This window comes from Pectinophora gossypiella, chromosome 26, assembly GCF_024362695.1.
Source record: "Pectinophora gossypiella chromosome 26, ilPecGoss1.1, whole genome shotgun sequence".
NCBI lineage: Eukaryota > Metazoa > Arthropoda > Insecta > Lepidoptera > Gelechiidae > Pectinophora > Pectinophora gossypiella.
The window spans coordinates 4,126,885-4,139,895 of NC_065429.1; the positions used below are offsets into that span (position 1 = coordinate 4,126,885).

The 13,011-nt window shown below is 41.4% G+C and overlaps 1 protein-coding gene across 2 annotated transcripts in view; it reads left to right on the top strand.

Annotated features, from left to right (window-relative positions):
• The window catches only part of LOC126378363 (cullin-1), a 51,150-nt gene that overhangs the window by 21,753 nt on the left and 16,386 nt on the right, over positions 1-13,011 (top strand). For both annotated transcript variants that reach the window (XM_050026649.1, XM_050026648.1), the window contains exons 3-7: positions 6,361-6,443; positions 7,315-7,420; positions 8,155-8,250; positions 11,146-11,292; positions 12,613-12,759. In XM_050026649.1, the coding sequence (XP_049882606.1) occupies positions 6,361-6,443; positions 7,315-7,420; positions 8,155-8,250; positions 11,146-11,292; positions 12,613-12,759 (579 nt within the window). The remainder of the gene's footprint in view (positions 1-6,360; positions 6,444-7,314; positions 7,421-8,154; positions 8,251-11,145; positions 11,293-12,612; positions 12,760-13,011) is intronic.

The following is a 13,011-nucleotide window of genomic DNA, read 5'->3' on the forward strand; positions in this document are numbered from 1 at the left end:
ATTATTCAATGAAGAAAGCAACCTTCCCGTTCCCGTTCCCACCAAAAAGTCCGCGGCAAAGAGAATATAAATAAATCTGTATGTTGGATGGAAAAACAATTAATTATAAATGACTACTATTTAGGCCGGCAAATGCAACAACTTTCTTTTTGATTTGGTTTTCCCCGAAGGGTAAGGCAAAGGGAACTATGCCCATACAGCCATGTCATTTTATGTATTGATTTTTTATTATAATATATGTCCTCTTTTAAAACACGGTACTTACCCATTATTTAAAAATGTTTAAAAAATATGCGTTAAAACAAAAATATTTTTCCAATATTCCTTTTCTCAGATTGTAATATTTTTAGTTTTTTATTTATTCATACAAAATCTCTTTATAAATTGTCACTGACATTCTATTACACTTGTCAAGTAGTCAAAGCCTTTAGAGAAAAAAAAAACTATCACGCACACACACTAACATTGACACCACTACACGCTCAGCAAATACACTGTAATCTGCACCACTACAAATGTAGAATTGATCAAAATTGAGGGTCTGAAATATGGTACTTCTCGTATTCGGACCCTAAATTTTTGTTAGTTTGCGAAAATAATACACCAAAATATTACTATTTATCGGTTTTATAACAATATTCCTCTATCCGTTTTCCTGTAGCACTGCATCAACTTTTGTATGGAAAACGAATCACCTTAAGTTGATATATTATGACCGCTTTGTGCGAGATAATTATTAAAAAAATCATTAGAATTAACAGTTTAAGTTTATTTAAACCGGCGCGCGTGTATGAAACGATTGATGGATGCGGTGGAAGCAAGAGAAGTGTGTCAGGATCGAAGCAAATGGAATTCCAAAGTCTCTGCTTACCCCTGTTAAACAGGCGTGAGTTTATGTATGTCATTAGAATTCACCTGATTGTCCGAAAAAGTAGTAGCTGTGGGCCGTAAAATTCACCTCCACCAACCCGCAGTGGAGCAGCGTGGTGGAGTATGCTCCATACCCCCTCCGGTTGATTGAGGGGAGGCCTATGCCCAGCATTGGGACGTATGTAGGCTGTTTATATTAGGTATGTGACATTTTGTTAACAAAAAACACATCTGAATGTGATTTTTCAAAATGGCGTATACGCGGCTTTCACTATAAGGGTCGTTATGGACAGTGAAAATAAGGTCGTTTTCTCTTTGAATCGTAAGTGATAGTCATGAGTCATCAGTCAAGATTGATCAAAGATTGAAAGATGTAACAGGGCTCTTAAGTTTTTATTACCGTCCCTATCCCATGGTATAAGACCAGGTATGCTCAATCCTATGACAAGCCGCCATTGCTAGCCCATTGATGACGTAAGTGTTACCATTCAATTGGTATCTCCAACATTCCAAGGACGTACATTTTCTTATTTTATCTTATTTAGCTATACAATCCCACTGCTGGGCAAAGGCCTCCCCTTGATTTTTCCACTCCTCTCGACTTTGCGCGATCTCCGGCCAATCCTTCCGATAAGCATTGAGGTCGTCACACCATCTTTTACGCGGTCTGCCTCGACTTCTAAGCCCGCCCTGAGGTATCCAGTGAGTAACGACCCGTGCCCATCGCTCCGGATGCATCCGACAAACGTGTCCGGCCCAGTCCCACTTCAGTTTGGCGGACTTTTTCCCTACATCAGTGATACCCGTTTGATACGTACATTTTAATATTGAAAATTTAATAACTATTAGTTGTCACATATATATAAAATCATTAAAACTAAGTAAATCTTTTACTAAAAGTTTATAATTTCCTTGCAAAGTAAATTTAAAACATTGGTCGTGGGTAATTTATTTTTTACGAAATGGCAACGCAGGGTGGGATGACGTCAGCTGGGGTAACCTTGAAATGTTAGCAGTCACTTTTGAGCATACCAGCGGGCTTAGCACCGTAAGCGCGCGACTCTCTCGCCTCGACATACGTCACCCGTCACTCTCTCACAGTACTGCACAGAAAGAGACAGACGATCTCTGTCCCGCTGGCCCGTTGGATTTCTTACACCATGCCTATCCAAGCATGAAACGTATTATGTATGTGTATGAATCGGTAAAGGTTCATACATAATTCGTGAGGTCAGGTTTTTAAAAGGTAATTTTTGTATTTGCGATTCAATATGTTTGGACGTGGTTTAAATTGAAGCTTCACACGCCATCTTGTTGAGTGTAGGGCGGGGTGGCGAACAGATCGCAAGTAGTTTTTTTTTTGACGTGACTTATTGTAGATTTGCCGCAGATGGCATTAACTACTTGGCCGGACAAATGGGGAGCGCTGAAGGCTCTCACCCGGTACAACGTTTAAGACAACAGGCCTGAGGGTGCCCAGTTGGGCGCGAACCTCGGCTCAGGGCGTCGTCTGAGAGGAAAAATATTTGAAAGAATTAATCGACCCTAGGGGGTCGATAGCGATAAGCGCTGAATGAGGGAAAACGTCGACCACGCCGGCGGGGTCGGTATCGGGGTCCTGAAGTGTTTGGTGTCGCGAGCTGATTGGCTGCCTCTATGGCTAGAGTAATCGGGTCGTCGGGATCGTATATTACGTCCTTCGGACGCCGATACTTTTCAGTACCGTCTCTAAGTGGAATGTACTCGGAAGCCGCAACTACCAGGGGATTTGGGTGGTGCGGAGCAGAATCGAAAAAACGTTTGGAAGCTAATTTGAGCCATTGGGCAATGGTTGGCAGACCTAGGTCAATGTGCAGATTTTAATTGCGAAGGAACCACGGAGCTCCCGTGGCTTTCCGCATGAAAAGATTTTGTATTACCTGTAGACGGTGAATTTGAGAGGGACTCGCGTGAGCGAAAACTACCCCTGCATAGGTCATGATCGGACGATCGCAAGTAGACATACCAATGCATTGTAGTGAAAATAAAAAAGTCGAAATAACCTTCCTTTTTGATTCACCGCAGTCGGATAAAAAGTAGTAGTAGTATAGACGGCGACACAATAGTAACAGCCTCCGTGGTCTAGTGGTTAGAGCGTTAGGCTCACGATCTGGAGGTCCGGATTCGCATCCCGATGGGGACATTGTCGAAATCACTTTGGGAGACTGTCCTTTGTTTGGTAAGGACTTCAGGCTTGAATCACGTGAATGTTCGAAAAAGTAAGATGATTCCGTGCTTCGGAGGGCACGTTAAGCCGTTGGCTCCGGCTATTAGAAAAAAAAACACCACCAATCCGCTTTGGAGCAGCGTGGTGGAGTATGCTCCATACCTCCTCCGGTTGATTGAGGTGAAGCCTGTGCCCAGCAGTGGGACGTATATAGGTTGTTTATGTATTATAGACGGCGATACGGCTCACTACCCATCACACTGGTCTAACAGAAAGCTCGGTGAGGTGTGGATACTTAGTTCATCTTGGATGTCGGTACCTCCGCGTACCCCATTGGGATATAGTCAAATCAAATCAAATCAAATATACTTTATTGCACAAAACTAATATTTCAACAATCAGACATAACACATGAATACAGTACAATTTGGGCGGCCTTATTGCTCTAGAGCAATTTCTTCCAGGCAACCACCAAAAAGAAAAAAAAAACATTTACAAACAACTTGGATGCGGGATGGTGCAATAAAAAAATAAATACCTAAAAGTAAAACTTAAGTATATATATAGTAAAGTATATATATAAAGTGTATATAGTCGTGAGTTTATGTATGTTGTTATGCTATCAAAAGTAAACGTGAGTTAATTAAGATTTATAAACATGTAAATCGTCACCTTGAAGGTTCTCTAAAAACAATGCAGATGGCGCTGTTAAGATTTTACCGTCTAATTTCATTGATAACAAATATAATGTAACTTTTATTTTTGTTTTCCATACATTAATAAATTTGTTTTATTTAATTGTAAATATTAATATAACAATACGTCACAAAAACAAACTTAAAAACTAGTCATTAAATAACCCGCCCCTCACTGTTCCCGGAGCAAAGGTGCCCACAACACTAGCCGCATTACCGCGCTGAATGGCAATGGCCAGCCTTTGGACCACGAACGAGCCGGAGCGGGAGTCACCTGTTTTCTTTGTTTTTGGGTATAAACGATGACCCTTGTTGTTACACCCAGGCACAACACATATTCCACCCATTGTTATTCTGATCAAAATAAAAAGAAGCAATATAGGTAGCAACATAATTCTATACATCATCATCATCAGCCCATTAACGTCCCCCACTGCTGGGGCACGGGCCTTCCCTATGGATGGATAGGGAGATCGGGCCTTAAACCACCACGCGGGCCCAGTGCGGATTGGTGGTTATTAACGACTGCTAATGCAGCCGGGACCAACGGCTTAACGTGCCTTCCGAAGCACGGAGGAACTCGAGATGAAAACTTTGTTTTTTTGTGGTCACCCATCCTAAGACCGGCCATCGCGAATGTTGCTTAACTTCAACAATCGCAGACCGAGCGCGTTTAGCGCTGCGCCACCGAGCTCCTCTATACATGATGTGATCCAAATATCAAGCAACAATTATTTTTATATATGCTTCTGCCATTACATTGTATTTTTGAATAGTTATGTACCCGACTATCGAAAAAAAAAGGTAATTATCACGTTAAATCCATACAGCGCCATCTATATTATATTTGGGGAACATAGCCTGGAAAGTCATCATTGTCGAGTTAGTTTCTGTCCATTTAAAAGGTTAAAGTTTAGGGAAGGGAATTCTTTGCCGTCTTCAGTATTTCCGAACGCATATAACCCGGGTGCTTTCAAGGCTAGAGTGAACAGGCACCTTCTGGGCGAGCTCACTCCATCTTAGGTCTCGTCAATGCCTTCGGGCAAGTCTGGGGCCAAGAGCAAACCCATCAAAGGTAGAAAAAAATAGAAAGAAATGAAGGTTTTGTTGAAGATACTCACATCAGATACGCGTATGTAGGTATGTCTATCTGTAGTATTATACACTGCATGTATCCTTATCGTAGTAGGTCAGCTGGAAGAAATCTCTTTTTTAGAGATAAGCTTACTTGTACTGTCTGATTTCTTTGTGTGTTTCTTTCTGTGTTCTATTGTGTACAAATAAATAAATAAAAATCAGAATGTGACTTAACAAAAAAGGCGTTTGCATGGTTTTCACTATAGGTGAGGCGACTTTATGCGTGTTCGATCAAATTCATCACAATATCTCGTCTGATGCTGTATATTTTTAATACCACGTCTGGCATCAAGCCAATACTGCTATACTTGATGAACGAACGAAAAATGCAACTACTTAGTTGATTATATTTAGATTTGTATCGAAAACTTTTTTGCGTTCATTCACACTTCTCTATATAGCTTGTCCACGATCATCCCCCGCGGCACAGCGACCTAGCCGCGCGCTGCGCGAATTGTCTACCTGACATTTGCAACAATAAAACATAAAATATGTCGGATATGCTTGTATATCATTTAACGATAATTATCCAATACCTTTTTTTATACATATAGTCACTTAAATATTTTATTTTTACAAAATAAAATGCTTTTTTTATCTGTGTATTACAATATCCGAAACGCGGGCGGCACATTGAGCCTCGTGTGACGTCACATTTCACAAAATAAATAAAAACTGACAGATTTCAAGTTATACTGTTTGACAGTTTTTTTGTTTGTTGAAATATGACGTCTCTGGGCAAAATGTCACGTGACCAACCGTTTTCGCACGAAATTTAAAATAATTGAAGAAAAATGTGTTTTTTCTATTAAATTATAAAGCTTTTTCGAGAAAATAAAATATTTAGAGGTAAAAAATAAGCAATTGTAGTTTTTAAAATACTTATCCGATAACTGTAAAGTAGACAAAATTATATCGAGGGTTTCGACCAATAGCTGCACGACGTCTATCTACGATAGCATTCGCCGCGTCTATTGGTCGAAACCCTCGATATAAGTCGCGTCATGAGCGGTATGGTTGTCATGCAAAGCCTACCATAATACTCACATTAGGGCGGCCCAGTTAAAGTTCCAAACGCATATTTAGATGGAGAGGCTCATTCATTAAGCTCAAGACTATCCCAATTGGGGTAGTCAGAGGTAAATCGCAACATGAACTAAGTACCCACACCTACTATAACTTATATCAGTAAGTAGTAACCGGAACCAACGGCTTAACGTGCCTTCCGAAGCACGGATCATCTTTCTTTCGGACAATCAGGTGATCAACCTGTAATGTCCTATAATCAAACTAGGGATCACAAAGTGATTTTCGTGATGTGTCCCCACCGGGATTTGAACCCGGGACCTCCGGATCGTGAGGCCGACGCTCAAACCACTGGACCACGGAGGCCCTCTCACTGTTTATCTCTAAATAGTGAGTTATTAGGTAATATTTTTTTTTAATTTCCAGATATGGGGCGACCTCCGGGAAGGTATCGAGCAGGTGTACAAGAGACAGCACATGGTGAAACAGAGATATATGGACTTGTATACGTATCCTTTTCAAATAATAAAAATAAGGGAAGAGTGTACATTGGAGCAGTGGCAGCCCAGTTCTGATTACTCTTCTGATTAGAAATTCTGATTACTAAACAAAGACAAATCTAAAAGTAACGAAAAACATTTTATTTTTTTCATTTAACTTATTTATGAATATTAATCAACAAAAACGTAATAAGTCCATTTTATCACGCGTTTCTATGACGTCACTGTGTGCTTATTCATACAAATTACATAGTAATTTCGTGTTTTGACGTTAAGTAATAAGTAACTGATTTGACTAGTTGGAAACTAGCCTATTGCTCCAATCTTGCCTTTTTACACCCCCATTATAAGAACTATGGCGCGAAGTAGCCAACTGGCGAGCGAACGGTGTGCATGTTTAGCGCGCGCTTAACACCAATATGTGGCGCGTTTATCTTACTCGCTATAATTATTTAATCTTCTAAATATATAAAAGGAGAAACTGACTGACTGAGATATCAACGCACAGTCTAAACGGCTAAACGTAGGCACTTGAAATTTGGAAGGGACGTAGCTTAGGTACCGTAGAGGTGCACTAAGAAAGGAATTCCCACGGGAACGGGAATTAGCGGGAAAATCCTTTTGTATGAAAAATCTAAACCGCTTAAGTTAGACGCTTGAAATTTGGCTTAGTTGCAACAGGATATTGCAAAATTCCCACGGAAACGGGAGTTAGCGGGAAGAAACATTTGTATGAATAAATCTAAACTGCATAAGTTAGATGCTTGAAATTTGATATGCACTCCCCACACTCACACAAAGATCTCTCTTTTATAACACGCCACGCGGACGAAGTAGCGGGCAAAAGCTAGTGAAATATATTTCCTAAACAACAATACAGTCACGTATACAACTACTGCACGTCGGTGCACCACCAGCCCGCGGCCGGCAGCAGGGTTAGCTCCAACAACAATGGCAGCAGGAACAACTACGGGGGGAAAAAACAGGTACGTTGTTACAACAACAGAACGATACTTAAACATCAATACGATAATATCAATAAAACAACAGTATACTTACAACAATGGCGGCAGGAATAACTACGGGGGGGAAAACAGGTACGTTGTTACAACAACAGAACAATACAGAGACATTCATACGACAATATTAATACAACGACAGTATACTCCTACTGCATGTCGGTACACCAACAATCCAGCAGGGTTAGGTTAGCTAAACAACAGTGGCGACAGGAACTACTGCGGGGGAAAAAAACAGGTACTTTGGTACAACAACAGAACAATACAGAAACATCAATAAAACAACAGTATACTTCTACTGCATGTCGGTACACTAACAAGACAAGATTAGTCCCAAAAACAATGGCGGCAGGTACATCTACGGGGGAAGAAACAGGTACGTTGGTACAACAACAGAACAATACAGAAACATCAATAAAACAACAGTATACTTCTACCCCCTCCGGTTGATTGAGGGGAGGCCTATACCCAGCAGAGGAAGCTACATAGGCTGTTTATGTTATGTATACTTCTACTGCATCTCAACAACAATGGTGACAGGAACAATTACGAGGGGAAACAGATACGTTGTTACAACAACAGAACAATACAGAAACATCAATAAAACAACAGTACACTTCTACTGCATGGCGGTACACCAACAAGCCAAAAGGGGGTAGCTCCTAAAATAATAAATGTTTCTATCTTTCTTTCTATTTCAGAGCGGGCAGGTACAAGGCGGAGCTCAGTTGGTTGGCCTCGAGCTGTACAAGAGACTGCGCGAGTTCTTACGGATTTATCTCATCAATCTGCTCAAGGTATGACACTGTTAACCAGTTTCTTGATTCAAAAATTCAAAATTCAAAAATTAATTTGTGAGCATATATCAACTATATACACTTCTCATCAGAAAAATCGAAACACCTTGCAAGTTTACGTTTTGTCAGGATTATCAGAAAAATGTGTACATTTAGGAATAAATGTTAAATGTCGTTTAATAGTGAGCTTATCAAATCTTAATGTTAATGTTCTAAATTTAAATGAATTTTTCATAGGTTTCGTATTTTGTTAAATGAGTCATTTTTATTCCGTATGGAGTATAAAGGAAATGGATGAAACAACACACGTAAATGAAAAAAAAAAGCTAAAAAACGTTTATTTAATAACTTGTATTCCCTCCCCGAGCTCTAATTACTGCTTCCATACGGTTCTTCATCGATCGGATGAGAGTCACGATCACATGCTGTGGTATATTGTCCCATTCCTCTTGGATTGCATCTTGCAGCTGGCTAAGTGTTTCTGGGGCAGGATCTCTTGCTCGAATTCGTCTCTTTAATTCATCCCACAGATGTTCAATGGGATTCATGTCCGGGCTTCTTGCTGGCCATTCCATAATAGAGATATCGACTTCGTTAAGATAATCTCGTACGACGCCCGCGGTGTGAGCCCTAGCATTGTCGTGCATGAATATGAATCCGTTGCCAATAAAATGTGCATAGGGCATGGACATGAGGCTCGAGACACTCTTCGACGTACCGATGACAGTTTAGTGCAGGCAGACGTGGCCCAGACACGAAAGCAAGCTCTGTCTTACCGTCGGCGCTGATTCCTCCCCAAACCGTCCACGAACCGCCACCATAGCTGACCTTTTCTTCAATGCAGCATTGTGCATAGCGTTCTCCGTCTCTTCTGTAGACCTTGTTCCTTCCGTCGTTACCATACAGCATAATTTTACACTAATCAGAAAAGAGAACTTTGCTCCACTGTAGGTATGACCAATTTAGGTGCTCACGTGCAAAGTTAAGGCGCGCTCTTCGATGGTCTGCAGTTAATTTCGGCCCATTTGCTGGCTTATGCGGTACCAGTCCACGATCTTTCAACCTTCTTCTAATTGTAGAGTCACTTACAGCCACCCTTCGTACAACACGAAGCCGCTGCTGCAGTTGAAAAGCGTTAAGGCGTCGATTTCTTAAAGAAGTTGTTACAATAAATCGATCATCTCGCTCAGAAGTGACCCGATTCCTGCCAGATCCTGAACGGCGCGTGAACAAACCAGTCTCCCGATAACGTTTATAGACTCTATGAACAGATGACAGGCTTAGATGCAGTCTTGCAGCCACAACACGCTGACTAAGGCCAGAATCCAGCAATGCCACAACTTGGGCGGCTTCTGTGGGCGAAGTATCCATACGTTTTAGAAAAAAAACCTTTTTTCAGACGTCCCAAAGTCACAGTATTGAAATACAAAACAAAAAGTTTAAGGATAGGCGCCAATTTTTAGTTTTTAAACGCTAAATGTACTCCAACCCTAAACACACATTTGTCTCAAAACAGTGATTCATTTCGTTTATAAGATAAACAAATGAAATTCTAATTTTGAATTTAGAATTTTCGCTTATTACTGTAATGGCCAAACTGCCAGCTATACATTTATGTATTTTTTTTCATCGTATGAATTCTTTTTTGTGTTAAATTCGGACAGAAACAATGAAAACGGAAGTGTTTCGATTTTTTTGATGAGAAGTGTATTTGGGTAAATCTCAAAATTTCAAGTTTGGTGGCGAAATTTCATATTATTTTTTCGTGAAAAATTGGGTTCCGACATAAAAAAGGATTTTTTCAATTCCCAATTTTCCCAATTTCCCCAATTTTTCACGAAGTGACAGTCGCCACCAAACTTGACACATTTTGATATTCACCCATTTACAGTAATAAAGGTGATTAGAGTCTCCTTTTAAGCGTAGCGCCTGTGTCAGGAGACTCCGCTCTTCCATAAAAGCAAGTTGTACACAAATATTCTTTATTCTTATTCTTAAATATGCTAATAAGTTTATGGTGTGTGTGTGTGTAATGTGTGTGTGCGTGCGTGCGTGCGTACGCGCGCGCGTGTGTGTGTGTATATATATCCTATCCCTTTATTGTGATATTTTTAGAAAAGCCTCTCTTTCACGCCATCCTGGTCGTTAATGAGTAATAAAAAAACATTTATTTTAAATTTGTGTACTTATGAAGCGATTGATGAATGTGGAGGAAGCAAGAGAAGTGTGTCAGGATCGAAGCAAAAATTCTATAGTCTCTGCTTACCCCGGTGGGAAATAGGTGTGAGTTTATGTACGTATATATGTATTTTAAATTTGGGTTCTATGCAGCTTAAAATACAATATAGAACTGAAAATAATCAAAAAAAATAACAAAAAAATTCTTGAAATTTCATTTGATATCAACTCCGAATCATGGTCTGAATCGTCCCTCAAATATTTCGTTATGGTGTCACTAACATATTGTAATTTTTTTTTATTGTTTTACTGTTTTTTGATTCCCTAACCGGCTGCAGCTGAAATTCAGCGTCATAGTCTTGCTACAGCTAGGCCGTGACATTTGCTGAGCTGAAGCCGTTTCGGCGCTATGTATATTTTTTTTTTTTTTTGTTAATTAGTGTTAAGTATGCCGAATAACAACCTAATAACTCCTCTGTGCTTCGGAAGGCACGTTAAGCCATTGGTCCCGGCTGCATTAGCAGTCGTTAATAACCACCAATCCGCACTGGGCCCGCGTGGTGGTTTAAGGCCCGATCTCCCTATCCATCCATCCGGGTATGCATAGGGAAGGCCCGTGCCCCAGCAGTGGGGACCTTAATGGGCTGGTGATGATGATGATGATGCCGAATAAATATTTTCTTTCTTTCTTTCTATTGATGTTAACTCCCCCCACAGAACGGCGCAGACCTGATGGGGGAGGATGTCCTGGCGTTCTACACGAAGCAATGGGAGGAGTACCAGTTCTCATCACGCGTGCTCAATGGAGTGTGCTCCTATCTCAACCGGCATTGGGTCAAGCGCGAGTGTGAGGAGGGCCGCAAGGTAACTTCTTACTAATATTATAACGAAGACATTCACTGCTAAGATCGGTTACGTCAGCCATATAAGTGCGCATCTTAGGCGTTCCTAGATTGGAGACTTGTCGCCATGGCCGAATACGACTGGAAGGATATATATATAACGAAAAAGAAAACCGCCTCCGTAACTGTAACCTGGAACCTGACAGAGGGCAGCAGTAACTGTCAGTACTATTCAGAGGCGGAAGACAGGAGTCCTAGTACATAAACAGCCTATATACGTGCCACTGCTGGGCACAGGCCTCCCCTCAATCAACCGGAGGGGGTATGAAGCATACTCCACCACGCTGCTCCAATGCGGGGTGGGTGCGTTAGGCTCACGATCTGGAGGTCCGGGTTCGATTCCCGATGAGGACATTGTCGAAATCACTTTGTGAGACTGTCCTTTGTTTGGTAAGGACTTTTCAGGCTTGAATCACCTGATTGTGGCTATTAGCCGTTAAAACACCTCCACCAACCCGCATTGGAGTCCTAGTACGGCTTTGAAATAGACTACTCTGGACGCCATCCCACTCACATCAGACAGAGTACTGCGAGGCGGAAGGCATAAGGGAAACCACTGCTCTATTGGCCTCCGTGGTCCAGTAGTTGAGCGTTGGGCTCACGATCCGGAGGTCTCGGGTTCGAATCGCGGTGGGGACATATCACAAAAATCACTTTGAGATCCCTAGGATGATAAGGACATTACAGGCTGATCACCTGATTGTCCGAAAGTAAGGTGATCCGTGCTTCGGAAGGCACGTTAAGCCGTTTGTCCCGGTTACTACTTACTGATGTAAGTATGTAGTCGTTACATGAGCCATGTCAGGGGCCATTGGAGGCTCAATAGTAACCCTGACACCAAGGTTGATGAGGTTGATAATCCACCTCACAACCCACACGATAGAAGATGTTTGGATGTTTGTTACACTTTCACGCAAAAACTACTGAATGGATTTTAATGAAACTTTACAATAATGTAGCTTATGCATCAGAATAACACACAGGCTTTGATATTAACTCAGAATCATGATCGAGCTCATGATTCTGAGTTAATATCAAGTGGAATTTTCCACTTACAATATTACGCCCAGAACGGCAACTCTCCGCTCCCCACCAACGACTGAGCTAGGTTTACCTCAACCCCTCGGTCTTACTTTAGTCTTCAATCGTATCGGCGTCAGACGTCACACAGTCGCGCGTGTACGATAACGTCAATGTGTAGTGTCTGTAAAACGAGGTTGTTTGTATGAAGCGTCCGGGGTGTGATATTAGGAAGGATTCTCATAAAACTGTGGTTCCCCAGGGCATCTACGAGATCTACCAACTGGCGCTGGTGACGTGGCGAGACAACCTGTTCAAATGCCTCAACAAGCAGGTCACCAACGCGGTGCTCAAGCTGATCGAGCGGGAACGCAACGGGGAGACAATCAATACGCGACTCGTTTCTGGAGTAAGTTTCATTATAATACCAGGTAGTATTTTAAATTTGTCAGAAAATAAATTTAAAGCTCTCGTGAAGCATACTTCATGTAAAAAAGCTTATTATAAGATTAATGACTACCTAAATGGACCTGACAGAGGGCAGCAGTAACTGTCAGTACTATTCAGAGGCGGAGGACAGGAGTCCTAGTACGGCTTTGAAATAGACTACTCTGGGCGCCATCTCACTCACGTCAGACAGTACTGCGGGGCGGAAGGCAAG